We start from the raw sequence: 17,355 nt of genomic DNA on the forward strand, positions 1-17,355 counted from the left end.
GTGTCAATTTTAGATCTTTCCTGCTTTCTCTTGTGGGCATTTAGTGCTATACATTTCCCTCTACACACTGCTTTAAATGTGTCCCAGAGATCCTGGTATATTGTGTCTTTGTTCTCATTGGTTTCAAATAACATCTTTATTTCTGCCTTCATTTTGTTATTTACCCAGTAGTCATTCAGGAGCAGCTTATTCAGTTTCCATGTAGTTGTGTGGTTTTGAGAGAGTTTCTTAATCCTGAGTTCTAATTTAATTGCACTGTGGTCTGAGAGACAGTTTGTTATAATTTCTGTTCTTTTACATTTGCTGAGGAGTGCTTTACTTCAAATCAACAAGAAGAGCTAGCTGTCCTAAATGTATATGCACCTAATACAGGAGCACCCAGATTCATAAAGCAAGTTCTTAGAGACCTACGAAGAGACTTAGACTCCCACACAATAATAATGGGACAGTTTAACACCCCGCTGTCAACATTAGACAGAACAAATGAGACAGAAGGTTAACAAGGATATCCAGGACTTGAACTCAGCTCTGCTCCAAGTGGACCTAATAGACATCTGCAGAACTCTCCACCCCAAATCAACAGAATATACATTCTTCTCAGCACCATGTCACACTCATTCCAAAATTGACCACATAGTTGGAACTATCTATGTTTTTAAGTTCAAACTAAATGTTTAAGGAATGCTATATTATTTAATTCCGTAATTTCCTAACCTTTTGGATAAAAGGGCTTCTATCCTACAGTCACGGTGTGGAGTGCTCTGAGGTTGTTTCAGATTGTTTTGTTAGGTGGTTTCACGTTCCAGGAAGCTACATCTCATGCCTGATCTCTTCTGTGTTAGTCTGCTGCTTGCCGCAGGGGTGGACATAGAGAGGAAAGCAGCCAGTGTTTGGGGTGAGAGGAGGCACCATGATGCCTCTCTAAGGACAGTTCATGGAAGATCATCACTCATTTTTTTTTTATTTAGCGTAGCCCCTGAGTCCCATCATTTGATGGAGGCAAAGCAAATCCCTCTTCTTCTACTTTCTTTGGGACCATGTTTTGATTCTTGTGGCAGAATCCAAGAATATGTTGTGCATCTCTTCAGCACTGGCATTAGTGAAAATCCCCTTGGGACTCTGGCATCTGGTCTTCTCTTTAGTTTCCAATGCTGTTGCCAGTTTTCATCTTTTTGTAATTCTTTGTGGATATTAAAATGGAAATTGGAAGAAAGGCATATTAGTCCCTGAAGTTTATCCTGACATTAACCCAGAAGTCCTACCAATTATTTTTCAGTAATGAATAGGAAAATATTATATTAAGGGTATGATTCAGTGATTTTTGATATTACTTTTTTCTTGAGTAGACTACTTAAAAAACTTAATAAGCCTTCTTAATAAAAATCTACATGAAAAGTATCTTTCCATATATAACTCTAGACCCAGTGAATTCAACTTACCGATTTCCTCACTGAATTTCATCAACATTTTCTAATTTCCATGCCTATACTCTTAATTTATGGTAATATTTGCATGTTGAAATGGCTTTTCAAGAAGCATGGGATTTACACAAACCAAATGTCACCTGCCGCCCATACACACACACCCTTAACAAAGGAAATAAGTCCTGTAAGGAGTTTCACTGGGATAGTGGTTAAAAATGGGTACTCTTTGATTAGATCTGGTTTAAATCCTGTCTCCTCCGTTAATTACTGTGCAATCTTTAAGCATTGATTTCCTTGTGTAAAATGTAGTAATAGTTACATTTATCTGTAACAAATGTAACAAATAACAGCCTATCCTGTAGACACCTATGTGAGGATTTAGTGAGTGTGTTTGAAACATTTAGCACCATGGCTGGAACATTGTAAGAACTCAGTAGCTGGGAGTGAAGATGATAACAATGATGATGGTGCTTACAAAGGGTTAACAGGTTGGCCATTACCCTGTGGATGTCTTGGTCAGTGTTTTCATTCATAACTGGGGTGTGTTTTTTTTTTCCTTCAAAATTTCTTCTCAGAAAGTATTGTCATTGCTATTTCTAAAAATTTGATACTGCCTTTCAGGGTGTGTCTTTTATGACAGATGGTCAGCAGTTAGTGGTAAAAGAAATATGGAATGTAATAGCATTTCATTTATTTATGGGAAATGCTTTGTTGCCCCACCCTTCAACTAGTAGGAAAATGAAAATCAAAAACTGGAAACTATTTATAAATGGACAGTGCTGTGATCTCAGTGTCTGAAACTGTAGACTTTTAGAAAATATTTATAGCATATTGGAAACTGGTCACTGGTCAGTGGCTGTCTCCTTGCCCTGTTTTTGTAAGTAAAAATACTCTAGAAAATGTGAAATGTGGGATAAATTTAAACAGAATACTGAAAATTTCATCAGAGACAATGATATACGACTTTATAAGTTTTCAAGAGAAGAGGGTGAAGAAAAATGATGAACTGTTATTAATAGAAGCATTTGCAGTTAATAGAGATATTTGTTTATGGAGCCTTAAAAATAAACCAAATGAATGGTAACACTATACATTCAAGGAGACACGGAGGCCATGTGTATATTTCACTGCACAGAGGATTTAGCATAGTGGTTACAGAAGGGATTTGGGGGTCCGTCTGCCTGAGTGTCAAACCCAGCCCTATTACCTGCTCAACCACGTGATTGTGTAAGTGACTTCACCGTGCCATGCCAAGCTTGTCTCTACCTCACAGTGCTGAGGGTTGAATGAAATGATACATGTAAAGCATTTCAGATGGTGTGTTGCACATAAAAAAATGTTCTATCAATACAAGCTACTGTTATCCAAACTAGCCTGGCCAAAACAAACAAAACCCCAGAATAACTAGTTTGGTTGTTATAGGCATGGGTAAAACATGTCAGCTTCACCGGTTTAGAGGTAGGTCTTCATCACTAAGTGGCAAATGGTAAACAAGATAGTTCTGTTATTTTCTTCACATAGGTCTTTGTCTACTTACTGCCATAGCTATTAATATGGGCTGGGATGGGGGTAAACATTGTATGGTGGCAATCCTTGAACCGTCCCATGGGTGCCTACCTTAAAGAAGCTAATTAGAGAACTCTGCTTTGTTCCTATCAGCCTGGAGCCCAAGTATTTGCTGTCATAAAAACACCCATTACCTTGGTTCACCTAAAACCAGGACATTTCATAAACTTGTGTGATTATTGTAAAACCATTTATCATTAACACCATCAGTCATTATTTAGAGATTTTTAAGTCACAAATAAAATCAACAGTCTAATAAAGACAGTGTTGCTTATGCAGCTAAACGATACCATCTGCCAAAACCAAAAAATAAGGAAAATACCTAGATAACAGATTGCAATATATATATTTTTAACAATGAGTAGACTGTGTGACTTGACTATATTGACACTGATATTTTTCTAAAAAGAGATTCTTGTATCAGAGAGAACATCATAAAGTGTCTTAGAAATTAAAGTTATATCTACCCCAGTGTGTTTCATAAAGGGAGCCCTTGCCAGCGAGAAGAATAGGTAGGAATATTAATGTTTCGTTTTATGTTCATATTATTCTTGTGTCTGTGTCCCAGGTCATAGTCTTTGTGGTTATATTATTTCCACATCTGCAGAATCCGGATCTATGCTTTACAGTAAAAGGGGTTTTGTTGCCTCATGCAATTCTCATAACAACTCTATAAGATAGGTACTTCCATCTAGATTCTGCTAATGAGAAAAACAACACCCAAGTTTATATAGCCAGTAATTGCTGGAGTTGGGATGCACACCCTGAAAGGCTTTGCTCCCAAAGACAATGCTATACTTCTTATGAGAGAGTGATGTCTTCAGAAATTGGTCAGGAGGAAAGTTCATTTTCTGATGATTGTATGGAAATGAAACTTTGGATCTGTATGATGTACAGAAGAATCCTGGAATACTATAGTATTTGTAGCATTACCTAAAAATGAATACGTGTGTGTGTGTGTGTGTGTGTGTGTGTGTGTGTAGAGAGAGAGACATATAGAAGATAGAAGCTAACACATGATGATAGTATAGCAATAATCAACCTCACAACCACTTTATGGTTCTGATAGGGCCACTATTTATTCTGCAAGATCACAAGCGATCCCAAGAAGGAGCTGACACTATGACCCACACCCTGTGGCCCACATAGCTCCCGTGCTATGCCATCTTGGACTTGGAACTATGGCTGGGTGTGTCTTGCTCTGGGGGCAAGTATGCATGGCTCTCTTTCATCCCTGAGGCTAAGCCACTGATGAACTGCTGAAACTGTGTTATGAACATACAACATATACTTTTTCTCCAAACCACTTTGGTATACACACCTTTGTGGAAGAAATTGTGTCATTTTGATAAAGCTTTGTGTTCAAGGTACTAATATTCCTATATGGCATATATTAAGATATTGATTATAGGAAGTTATCAACAGATTTCTTAAGATACTTTCTGGGAAACCAGGACTTTTTTTTCAAGGAGAAGTCATTATCATTATATGTGGACTTCTTACCTAAATGTCCTAAAAGCTAGACACCCATCTTTTGCTCTATAGAAAAAGATCAAGAATTTGGAACATGTAATCACATATGGTGACCTCTATAACAAGGCCGGAGAGCAGTGATTCTTAATCTTAGATGTGTGTTACAATCAGATTGCATTTTTGATGAGGGTGCCAAGATAGTTCCATTGGGAAAAAACAGTCCTTCCAAAAACGGTGCTGGGATAACTGGCTATCCACATGCAGAAGAATGAAGTTGAAGAAGCATGACATCAGCCAGATGGTGGACTAGAAGACCCTAGTCCTCTTCTCCCTCAAAAAGACAGACAGAACAATGAATAAACAACTTAATTTTAATGAAAATAACTGAGGAGGAGCACAGCAGTGCACAAGAGAAGTAACAGATACCCTGGTGAGCACAGAAACTTGGGATGGCCACATAGAGAATGGGAAGAAATGCCAGGCCTCCATTACCCTAACGCCAACTGGAAGCAACTGGGAATGGACTAGGAGGAATGTCTCCCTACTGCAAGGAGGTAAACAAAAGGATCCCAGCAGCCCCATCAACACCGTGGATACCTAGAGACCTGAGCACTGGGGTCCCCTGCAGTCCTCACACACACTAAGCCTAGCTGAGGGAGCTGCCTGAAGTCCACATGTCTGTGTTCCCCCCAGAGAAGGAGCCGACACTATGACCCACACCCTGTGGCCCACATAGCTCCCGTGCTATGCCATCTTGGACTTGGAACTATGGCTGGGTGTGTCTTGCTCTGGGGGCAAGTATGCATGGCTCTCTTTCATCCCTGAGGCTAAGCCACTGATGAACTGCCCCAGCCCAATGGCCTGACATCCCCAAGTCGAGCAACTGTTTTGTGCTTCCCTGTGGGGCCAAGCAGAGGTGGAGCTGCTGCACCTCCCACCACCCTTTCCTCCTCAGGCCAGAGCTGAAGCAGTGTCCTGATTCCTGGGAAAACAGTACTTTGACTGCTCAGAGAAATCATGCCCCTCCAGTGCCTAAGTCAAAGCGGCACGCTGCATCCTAGGGAAATGGTGCCTGGTCCACTCAGGACAGTCATACCTCCTGGACTCAAGCTGAAATCACACATTACTCTCTGGGAAATTGGTGCCCTGGCTGAGCTGAATAGCTGTAAATCCCAGGGCTGCGTGACATGGTATCCTTTGTCCCAGGGAAACCGAGCAGTGGCTGAGCTGAGACACCCCATCCTGCAGGCCAAACAACTCTAGTGTCCTTCCTTCCTGGGGCTGTACTAGCCTCCTGAAGTCTGAGCTGCTGAGACACCCCTCTCTCTGGTGAGTGGAGTCATTGCCGTGCTGCTCCTTGTCTTCCAGGGCCCGAATAACAATTGTGTTCTGTCATTCTAGGGTACAGCATATTTCTCTGCAGAAACCTGACAAGCCGGGAGGGAAGTGGATGACGTATTCAAAGTACCAAAGGAAAAAAATGGTCAGCTAAGAATGGGATGCCCAGAAAATCTACCCTTCAGAAATGAGGGAGAAAGAAAGTCTCCCAGACAAACAAAAACTGAAGGAATTCATCACCACTAGACTAGCTTTACAAAAAACACTCAAGTGAGTCCTATATCTGGAAGAGAAAAGATGATAATCATTCTCATGAAAACATACACAAGTGTAAAACTCACTGGTAGAGCAGATGCATAAAGGAGAAAGAGAAAAGACTAAAACCTTGTTACTACAGAAAGCCACCAAACTGCAATGATCTCAAATATCTTTCCTGACCACAATGAAACCAATAACAAGAGGAACTTTTGAAACTGTACAAACACATGGAAATGGAAATTAAACATGATCCTGAATGGTCAATGGGTCAATAAAGAAATTAAGAAGGAAAATTTTAAAGGTCTTAAAACAAATGAAAATAGAAATACAGCATATCAAAACCCTATGGGATACAGCAAAAGCAGTGTTAAAAGGAAAAAGTATAGCAATAGATGCCTACATCCAAAAACTAGAAAGATTTCCAATAAGCAGCCTAGCAATGCATCTCAAGGAACTAGAAAAGCAAGAAGAAGCCAAATCCAAAATTAGTAGAAGAAAAGAAATAATGATGAAAACAGAAATAAACAAAATTCACACTAAAAAAATACAAAAAGATCAATGAAATGAAAAGTTGTTTTTTGGAACAAGTAATAAAACTGACAAATAATTAGCTAGATGAATCAAGAATGTAAACGGTCCAAATAAAATCACAAACAAAAAAGGAGACGTTGCAACTGATACCATAGAAATACAAGTGATCATGAGAGACTATTATGAACAACTATATGCCAACAAATTGGAAAATCTAGTGGAAATGGATAAATTCATGTATACATACAACCTGCCAAGATTGAACCAAGAAGAAATAGGAAACTTCAATAGACCAATTATAAGTAATGAGATTGAATCTTATAATAAAAAGTCTCCCATCAAAGAAAATCCCAGGACCTGATTACTTCATTGCTTCAGAATTCTACAAAACATTTAAAGAACTAATAACAATTCTTCTCAAACTCTTCCAGAAAATTGAAGAGAAGGTACTTCTTCTAAACTTATTCCACAAGACCAGCATTATGCTGATACCAAAACCAGACAGGGATACAACAAGAAAAGAAAACTTTAGGCCAGTATCCCCAATGAACATAGATGCACAAAGCCTCAACAAAATGCTAGCAAACTGAATCCAGCAACACATTAAAAAGATTGGTCACGGCCGGGTGTGGTGGCTCATGCCTGTAATCCTAGTGCTTTGGGAGGCCAAGGCAGGAGGAGGATCACTTGAACCCAGGAGTTCAAGACCAGCCTGGGCAACACAGGGAGATCCCATCTCTGCAAAAAATGTAAAAATTAGCCAGGCATGGTTGCGTGCTCCTATAGCCCAGGTACTAGGGAGGCTGAGATGGGAGGATGGCTTGAGTCTGGGAGATTGAGACTGCAATGAGCCATGATCAAGCCACTGTACTCCAGTCTGGGCAACAAAATGAGACCCCATCTCAAAAACTAAAAATAAATAAATAAAAATAAATTTAAAAGACCATTCACCACGATCAAGTGGAATTTATGCCAAAGTTGCAAGAATGGTTCAACATATACAAATCCATAAACATGATACATCACATCAACAGAGTGAAATATAAAAACCGTATGATCATCTCAATAGTTACATAAAAAGGATTTGATACAATTCAACATCCCTTCATAATCAAAACACTCAACTAATTAGGTACAGAAGGACCACACCTCAACACAATAAAGGCCGTGTATCATAAGTCCATAGCAAACATCACACTGAATGGGAAAAAGTTGCCAGCCTTTCCCCTAACATCTGAAACAAGACAACGATGCTCACTTTCACCACTTTTGTTCAACAATGTAATGGAAGTCCTAGCGAGAGCAATAAGGCAATAGAAAGAAATAAAGGGCCTCCAAATTGGAAAGGAGGATGTCAAATTGTCCCTGTTTGCAGATGATATCATCGTATATGTAGAAAACCCTAAAAGCTCTACCAAAAAACTCTTGCAACTGATAAACAAATTCAGTAAAGTTGCAGGATACAGAATCAACATATGGAAATCAGTAGCATTTCTATATGCCAGCAACAAACTAGCAGAAGAGAACACACAAAAAATGAAAAGATATCTCGTATTCATAGATTTGTAGAATACATATTGTGAAAATGATCTTACTACCGAAAGCAGTCTACAGAGTCAATGCAATCCCTATCTAAATATCAATAACATTCTCAACAGAAGTTTAAAAATCCTCGAATTTGTATGGACCCACAAAAGACCCTATAGCCAAAGCAATCCTGAGTGAAAAGAACGAAGTTGGAGGCATCACACTGCCAGGTTTCAAAACATACTACAAAGCTATAGTAACCAATACAGCATGTTACTTGTGTAAAAACAGATTCGTATACCAATGGAACAAAATAGAGAACTTACAAATAAATTCGTGTATTTATAGCCTACTGATTCTTGACAAAGGCACCAAGAACATTTATTGAGGAAGAGAGAGTCTTTTCAATAAATGGTGCTGGGAAAATTGGATATCTGCATGCATAAAAATGAAACCAAACCCCTGTCTCTTACCATATATAAAAGTCAACTCAAAATAGGTTAATGACTTAAATATAAGACGTGAAGCTATGAAACTCCTGAAAGAAAACATTGGAGAAATGCTTCAGAACATTGGTCTGGGCAAAGATTTTATGGAGAAGACCTCAAAGGCACAGACAACAAAAGCAAAAAGAGACAAATGGGATTATATCAAACTAAAATCTTCTGCACAGCAAAGGAAACAATCAACAGAAAGAAAAGACAGCCTGCATAATGGGAGAAAATATTTGCTAACTCTTCATTCAACAAAGGATTAATATCCAGAATATATAAGGAACTGAAACAATTCAACAGAAAAACCCCCCAAATAATCCAGTTTAAAAATGGTTAAATGAGCTGAATAGACATCTCTCAAAATAAGAAATACAAATGGCTAGTAGATTTATTTTTTAAAATGTTCAACATCACTAATCATGAGAGAATGCAAATTTAAAACCACAATGAGATATCATCTCAACCCGGTTAGAATGACCATTATCAAAAAGTTAAAAAATAACAGATCCTGGCAAGGTTGTAGAGAAAGGGGAACTCTTATCCACCATTAGTGAGACTGCAAATAAATCTAGCCATTGTGGAAAACAATATGAAGACTCCTCAAAAAACTAAAAATAGAACTATCATATAATCCAGCAATCCCATTACGGGGTATATATGCAAAGGAAATGAAATCAGTATATCAAGGAGATATGTGCACTCCCATATTTATTGCAGTACTATTCACAACACCCAAGATATAGAATCAACTTAAGAGTCCATCAGCGGGTGAATGAAGAAAATATGGTATATATACACAATGGAATACTCTTTAGCCATAAAACAAAATGAAATCCTACCATTCACAGTAACATGGATGAAACTAAAGGTCGTTATGTTAAGTGAAATAAGCCAGGCACAGAAAGATAAATACCACATGTTCTCATACATGGAAGCTAAAAAACGTTGATCTCATAGAAGTAGAGGGTAGAGTAGTGTTTTTCCTGGGGGATGGGAAGGGTAGGGGAGAGGAGAATAGCCAAAGGTTAGTTAATGGATATAAAAGTACAGTTAAATAGGAGGAATAAGTTCTAGTGCTCTATAGCACTATAGGGTGACTACAATTAACAACAATTTATTATATATTTTTGAATAGCTTCAAGAGTGAATTTTGAATGTTCTCAACACAGAGAAATGATAAATATTTGAGGTGATGGTTATGCTAATTACAGACTTATCATTACACATTGTACACATATCTTGAAATATACTGTAGCCCATAAATATTTATATATATGTGTCAATTAAACATAATAAAAGCAAAAAAAAGAAAATGAAGTTGGATCTCTACCTCACAGCATACACAAAAATTAACTTAGGGGGCCGGGCGTGGTGGCTCAAGCCTGTAATCCCAGCACTTTGGGAGGCCGAGACGGGCGGATCACGAGGTCAGGAGTTCGAGACCATCCTGGCTAACACGGTGAAACCCCGTCTCTACTAAAAAATACAAAAAGCTAGCCGGGCGAGGTGGCTGGCGCCTGTAGTCCCAGCTACTCGGGAGGCTGAGGCAGGAGAATGGTGTGAACCCGGGAGGCGGAGCTTGCAGTGAGCTGAGATCCGGCCACTGCACTCCAGCCTGGGCCACAGAGCGAGACTCCGTCTCAAAAAAAAAAAAAAAAAAAAAATTAACTTAAAATGGATCATAGACCTACATGTAAAAACTAAAACTATAAAACTCTCAGAATAAAACTCAGGAGTAAAGCTTTGTGAGCTTGGGTCAGACAGTAGTTTCTTAGATAAAAGCAACACAAGAGAAAATACATAAGTTGAACTACATCATAATGCAAACTTTTATTCTCAAAATGATGTTCTCAAGGAAGGGAAAAGTCAACCCACAGAATAGGAGAAAATATTAGCAAATCACGTATCTGATAAGGGACTTGCAAATAGAATATATAAAGAATTCATGCCACTCAACCATAGAAAGACAAATAAAATATGAGCAAATGATCTGAATAGACATTTCTCCAAAGAAGATATATAAATGGCAAATACATACATGAAAAGATCCTCAACATCATTAATTATTAGGAAAATGCAAATCAAATCACAATGAGATATCACTTTACACCAACTAGAATGGCTACGTTCAAAAAGACGCATTAATAAGTGTTGTCAAAGATGTGGAGAAATTGAAACACTTATTATTCCTGGTGAGAGTGTGAAATGGTGCAGCTGCTTTGGAAAATTGGCAAGACCTCAAAATGTTTCAGAGTTACCATATGACCCAGCAATTCCACTCCTAGTTACAGACCCAAGAGATACGAAAACAAATGCCCACACAAAAACTTGTACATGAATGTTCATAGTAGGATTATTCATAATAGCCAAATAGTGAAAACAGTCCAAATATTAACCAACTAAATAGGTAAAGAAAATGTGATATCTTCAAACAATGGGATATTATTCAACCATATAAAGGAATGAAATATTTGATGCATACTACCACATCGATGACTTTGAAAACATTACGCTAAGTGAAAGAAACCAGTCACAAAAGGCCACGTATTGTATGGTTCCAGTTATATGAAATGTCCAGAATAAGCAAATCTGCAGAGACAGATTAACGATTGGCTAGGGCTCGGGAGGGGAGTGGAGTAGAAAATGAAGAATGACTGCTAATGGGTACGATATTTCTTTGGGGAGGATAAAAATGCTCTAAAATTAGACTGTTGATGATTGTGCAACCATGTGAATATACCAAAAACATTTAACTGTGCATTTTAAATGGGTGATTGTATGGTTTTAAAATTATACTTCAATAAAGCTAAGTTTGAGTACTTTTATAAATCTTTATGCTGATGCTGAAACTCAGACCAATGAACTCAATCTCCTGGGATTGAACCTATGCATCAATGTTTTTTAAGAGTTCTCCAGGTGATTGCATTGTGCAGCCAAGGTTGAGACTCATTATGTTTGAATCAGCCCTAATCCAAATAAGTTTTTAATTTAAGAGACTCCAAAAGAGTTGAGATCCCATGTGGAAGGACTCCGGGAGACTTCCTCAAACCATGATACTACAAGTGTGGTCCTGAGATCAGCAGCATCAATATCACCTGGGAAACTGCTAGAAATGCAGATTATTGGGCCCCATTCAGTTCAAGTACATCAGGATCCACAGTTTAACAAGCTCCCCAGATGATTCATATGTATGTTAAAGTTTGGGAAGCATTGCTTAGGAGCAGCGGTTCCCACGCTTGGCTGCACATTGGAATCACCTAGAGTCCAAAAGTACTGACGCCTGGGTTCCACCGCCAGCGATCTTAGGGGTATGAGATGCAGCCTGTGCATCTGGGGTTTAAAAGCTTCCCAGGTGATTCTAATGTGCAGCAAAATTTGAGAATGTGTACTGTAAAAAACAGGATACTTAATGGCAAATAAGATGGTTAATAAAACTTTCTTACTTTGTTTTTAACAGAAGGATAGAGGAACATGCATAAGAAAGCGAAGATTATTGATGTCAAAAATGTCCAGAGAAGTGAGGAAGGGATGGGAGTGAGACAACAATGGAAAACCTTTGCCCTAAAAAAAAAAAAAAAAAAAAAAGGAAAACTAAAAACAACCCACCACACACCAGGCGTTTTCCTTCTAAATGCAAGAGGGGGATCTTTCATATATTATTGGAGACTACTCAAATTTAAGTGGCCAAGAATCTGTGGGTTCTTAAGAGGGTTTTAAAATTACGCTGAAAACATGTGGGTATTTACTGAACTTTCCTGTCTGAATTTATAAAGAGAAAGTTTATTAATATGGTGGTGAACATTTCTTCCCAAGCTGTGTACCCATGTCCAGCTTCTTCGGTCTGGGGAAATGTTAACTCCTCAGTAGACAGTGGGCCCTGCGCAGGGTCTGGGGCATGCTCTTCCTGTATGTGGCGTTCAGCCCTGAGGATTCTCCTCCCCAACAATCGGCCACGTCTCTCTAATGACCATTGTCTCTGCCATTTACTGGTCTTTTCAAAATTATGACTCTAAAATATCTCCTAGGCAAAATTATGAGGCTTGCAGAGTTAGCTTTGAGATTTCCCAATTCGTCACCCACCCCTTCCCCTCCTTCCCACAAGCTCCATTTCTGTCCCATGCCCCCAGATTGTCTTCTCCAGGTGACTTGAACCCACCTTCTTGGTTGCAGTATCAGTACATTTTACCCGTGTCTGCACTGAAATTAACCATGCAGTTTCTGTACCTTCTTGAGTTGATGTGTGTGTGTGTGGTGGGGGGGGGGGTATAATTACTTAATTGAATCTGTGTTATAACGTGTTAACTATTAATGGAAACCCACAGTCCCTCTCTACCTCCCCCTCGGGAAGTCCCTAATGGTGTTTGGTCATTGTTTCAATCACTTGTCACATATTGTGTTTTCTTGGCCCATATCTCTAACCACATCCTTATGAAAATATTCTGATGCGTGCATTTGAAAAGTAGAATCACAACATACTGAAGATAGTTGGAGGGTTTGGCTCCTGTTTGCATCACAATGATTCTGCCTATGAAGATTTTCCCTAACAAACAGTCAACTAGGATTATATACAACCTGTGGTTTCAAAAAATCATCTCATCCTATTAAATTTTCGTATTTAAAATACCTGTGACTCTTCTGAATAATGAAAAAATGTCATGAATGAAGAATATGTATATAAACTGTCTCTAAAGTTATTAGGAAAATATTTTTCTTTAACTGTGCCTAATGTTTGGGGGTATTACAGTGAGCTCTACTTTTAAAGATGAGTAGTTATATATTAATATATTGGCCCTGAAATTTTTGAGTTTTCACCCTATAGTCCAGAAAAAGCCTTTATTTTTAATAGTTGCCCTAAAATTTTAACACAAAAGTTTTAGTTAGCTAAATCTAAATTTAATCAGTAGCTTTACCCCACTTCCAAACAATATAAAGACTTTAAAAGGCTTTCATTCTGATTTCCTTTCCTTGCTTGCTATTATTTTCCAGGATTTTAACTCTGTTTGCTTGGTTTTATTTGTTTGTTTGTTTTACGACAGAGTCTCACTTTGTCATCCAGGCTGGAGTGTAGTGGTGTGATCATAGCTCACTAGAGCCTTGAACTCCTGGGCTCAAGGGATCCTCTCGCCTAGCCTCCTGAGTTGCTGGGACTACAGGCATACACCACCATGCTCAAATTATTATTAGTAGTAGTAGTGGTAGTACAGACCGGGTCTCAGTATGTTGCCCAAGCTTGTCTCAAACTCCTGGCTGGCCTCAAGGGATCCTCCCATCTCAGCCTCCCAAAGTGCTGGGATTATAGGCATGAGCCATTGTACCCGGCTTACTTGCTTGGTTTTAAGTCCACAAATTAGACATCATCATCATTCTATTTAGATTTTCTCATATTTACCATTTTCTTTACATATCATTGCTACTTCCATTCAGAGCTTCTGGGCTTCTGGGATCAAGCTCTAGTTCCTGGCATTTTGGACTGGTTGATAGTCTCCAGGATATTCAGGCAGTTAAGTGCCTCCAAAAGAAAATGAGAAGAGAAAGATCCTGGGAAATATGCCTCACCCCATCCCTGCAGTGCTGCCACTGCTGTCCCAGGACCGTGGGCACCCCTGAGTATCTCCCTTCCACTCTCTCTGATCACTGTGTTTTATGGAGTAGAGGGGGGCAATGACATCTTATACAATACTAAAGTTAAATATGCTTAGTTTAAGGAGGTGTCGTTTAGTCTGAGATCGTGTCTTTCCTACCTTTTTTGCTGTTTATTTTATAACATAATGGTGATGGTAGTTGAAGTTTGTTATTTTGTTTTGCTTTAAATTAATTAAGATTTGTTTTTATATTTCCTTACTTGGCAAATACAAAGTTGTGAATCACAACCCAGAGATTTTGAAATTGTATTGGGTATTGAAATCTCAAACCACTGCTATAAACAGCTAGCTGTGAGTTTGGGGTGTGGACATTGGGACACGTGAAACCATGTCTTGGTTACGTCAAGAGCCTTATTGATTATTTAGATTATGTATGAATCCTGTGGTGTTAACAGTACTTTGCAACCTTTAGTACTTAGCTGAACTGTATTGGATCAGGGAGTCCTCAATACGCCCTCAATGATTTACATTGTTTTTAGCTACTTCCGTAAGGCTGAGTCTATACTAGCAAAATGACCTGGGTGCTTAATGTGCTCCCTACATACATCTGGTGATGTTTGTGCTCTCAATTTTTTAAGAACACTGCTTTGAGAGTCACACAACCCAATATTCTACCAATAACTTACTATGTACCTTCATCATTTGTAAGAAAAGGGGGTTGAACTAAGCGATCTCCAAGTCACTTTTCTGCACAAATGTAGGTGGTTGATTGTATTTGTGTGTATGCATTTTTTTAAAGCCTTAAAGAGATCTAGGTATTTCTCATGTATTTATATTAAATCTAAGATCCATGTTGCAAATTTGGACGTGGAGGACATTAATTTTTCTGATGTAGGTTACTCTTTAAGAGGCATGTTCCATCTGTAATATTGGTGCCACCACTTTGGCAGATGCAGTTTCTTCATTTACTTATAAGTGTTCCGTCTGAAGTCTACATAAGGTGACTTGAGTTCTCATTTCTCTGGTGTAAAAAAATGGTCATGTTTAAATAAGGCCACAATATTTATTTCAAAGGGTCCCAGAATCATTTTTTTTAAATAGCATCGTTTGCTTGACACATAGACAAATGATGACTACTTGAAGATGCACCAGCCGTGATTGTGGAGACCTCCAAGTTCATGACAGAGTTGTTAACTGGCAGGTTTGTTATTTCCTATAAGTACAAGGAAGGGAAGTGTTAAAATAACTCCTGCCCATTAGAGAGAGGAAATTAACATTCCCTTAAAAATTGTTTTCCAGTGAAGGAAGCCCATCCCCCAGAATGGAGCTACTGCATAATATCGACCCGAACTTCGTGGACTCTTCGCCGTGTGAGTACCAGTGCATTGCTACTAGATTAAATCTCATTGGCCCACCAAGGTGGTTTGATTACCTAGTGTGTCTCCAGCCTAGCTTTCTCTTTTTCCTGAGTTGCTATAAAGCTAAACAGTTCTTCAGGACACACATTCCACTCATCTCAGAGGGCAGTGTGCTGTGAAAGGAACACCAGCTTATGAAACAAGAAAGGTGAATTCTATTCTTGCTCTGCCACTTACTAGCCTTTAAGCCATTAAACTCTTCCTGCCCCAGCCTTCCCCATTTACAAAAGAAGAACTCATGGCATCTCTGAGGCTCCTTCTCACTGTAGACGTCATGTTGCTGCCCTGTTCTTCCCTGAGAGCTCCAGAGCCGCCTACCAGAAAACTCACAGTCCAGTAAACCACAATTGGGTTCCAGCGTAGTGTGAGCAACCACATTATCTGATTGGGCCGGTCAGGTACTGCCCAACACCTGCTGGGTGTCACAGGTGTGACTTTCCTAGCAGTCCTGGAAGTGATTCCGCTTGATCCTGCCTCCTGCCTAAATTAACCTGTAAAGAGCCCTACCATTTCCTTCAGGGCAGGCAGGCATGCATGTAGTGCTTCCGGATCACAGTGGACTGTAATAGACCTGTATAAATACCATGTGAGTGGCCCTAATGCCCTCAGCATTGTGAGTTTGGGCATAGAAAGCCTTAGCAATTAGACCCTTTGCCCAGCTTTCATCATAATGCTCATCTTGCAAACAGTGCCCTTCTATTCCCTTATTCATATGGGGGGCTCCCATCCACTCCTTTCTGGACATACTGCTGCCCCCTTAGTTCAGGCTGTCCTTACTTCTTTGTTTTTTTCCAAACTGTATTATAGCTCGCCACAAAATATTCTTGCTCAGAGATTCCTGCTCAGAGAATTACCCCACAGTCATTCTAAATGTGTCACCGGGCACTCAGGTCCCACTTGCCCGGCCAGCCTCACTCCAGGCACTCCTTGTCATGTTCTCATCTCCTAGACACTTGTTATCTCCAGGCATGCAGGTCATCATACTGTCATGAATATGCTTTTCCCTATGCCTGAAACACGTTTTCCCTACCTCTCTACAGTCTCTCTCATCCCTTAAAAACCCGGCCCCATGTCCCCTCTGTGAATGCTTTCCAGAGCCCCAGAAGAAGCAGTCACTCCTTCCTGTGTGCGTGTGTCCCCATATACCATCCCTCATGTGTTCGTGTTTGTGCCTGCATTTCCAAGCTGAGAGCTCCTGGAAGTCAGTGTCTCTTGTATTTTTTTATCCTCGTCAGTTAACACAAATACTGGGCACTTGCTAGGCGCTCAGTAATGATTTTTTGATGACTCAGTAGACAATTGGAGAGTTGAGATGCAATAAAGACCAAGTGGATACATTAAGACCTGGACAGGAAAGGGCCCTGAGACAGGCGAGAATGGCTACGTCATGGAGAAATTTCTGTTTCTTTTGGAGTAAATCCATGTCAATGAGAGAGGCAAGGGGAAGGTTTGAGCCCTAAGGACTATAAGAACAGTCTAGATTTGTGCTGTCCAGTATGGTAGCCACAGGCCACATGTGGCTGTTGGGTACTTAAAATGTGGCTAACTGTGGATTGAGATGTGCTGTGAGTAGAATACGCACATCCGATTTTGAAGACTTAGTACACCTATGTATTATATGCATACAATATTATAGATTTATTATTTGGTGAAAGGATAATATTAGGCTGGGTGCGGTGGCTCAAGCCTGTAATCCCAGCACTTTGGGAGGCCGAGACGAGCGGATCACAAGGTCAGGAGATCG

The 17,355-nt window shown here is 39.5% G+C and overlaps 1 protein-coding gene across 1 annotated transcript in view; it reads left to right on the forward strand.

Annotated features, from left to right (window-relative positions):
- Positions 1 to 17,355, forward strand: part of ARSB (arylsulfatase B) — a 211,053-nt gene that overhangs the window by 132,390 nt on the left and 61,308 nt on the right. The window contains exon 6 of the mRNA XM_011959357.1: positions 15,493 to 15,563. Coding sequence (XP_011814747.1) covers positions 15,493 to 15,563 — 71 coding nt within the window. The remainder of the gene's footprint in view (positions 1 to 15,492; positions 15,564 to 17,355) is intronic.

This window comes from Colobus angolensis, unplaced genomic scaffold (assembly GCF_000951035.1).
Source record: "Colobus angolensis palliatus isolate OR3802 unplaced genomic scaffold, Cang.pa_1.0 Scaffold49, whole genome shotgun sequence".
Lineage (NCBI taxonomy): Eukaryota > Metazoa > Chordata > Mammalia > Primates > Cercopithecidae > Colobus > Colobus angolensis.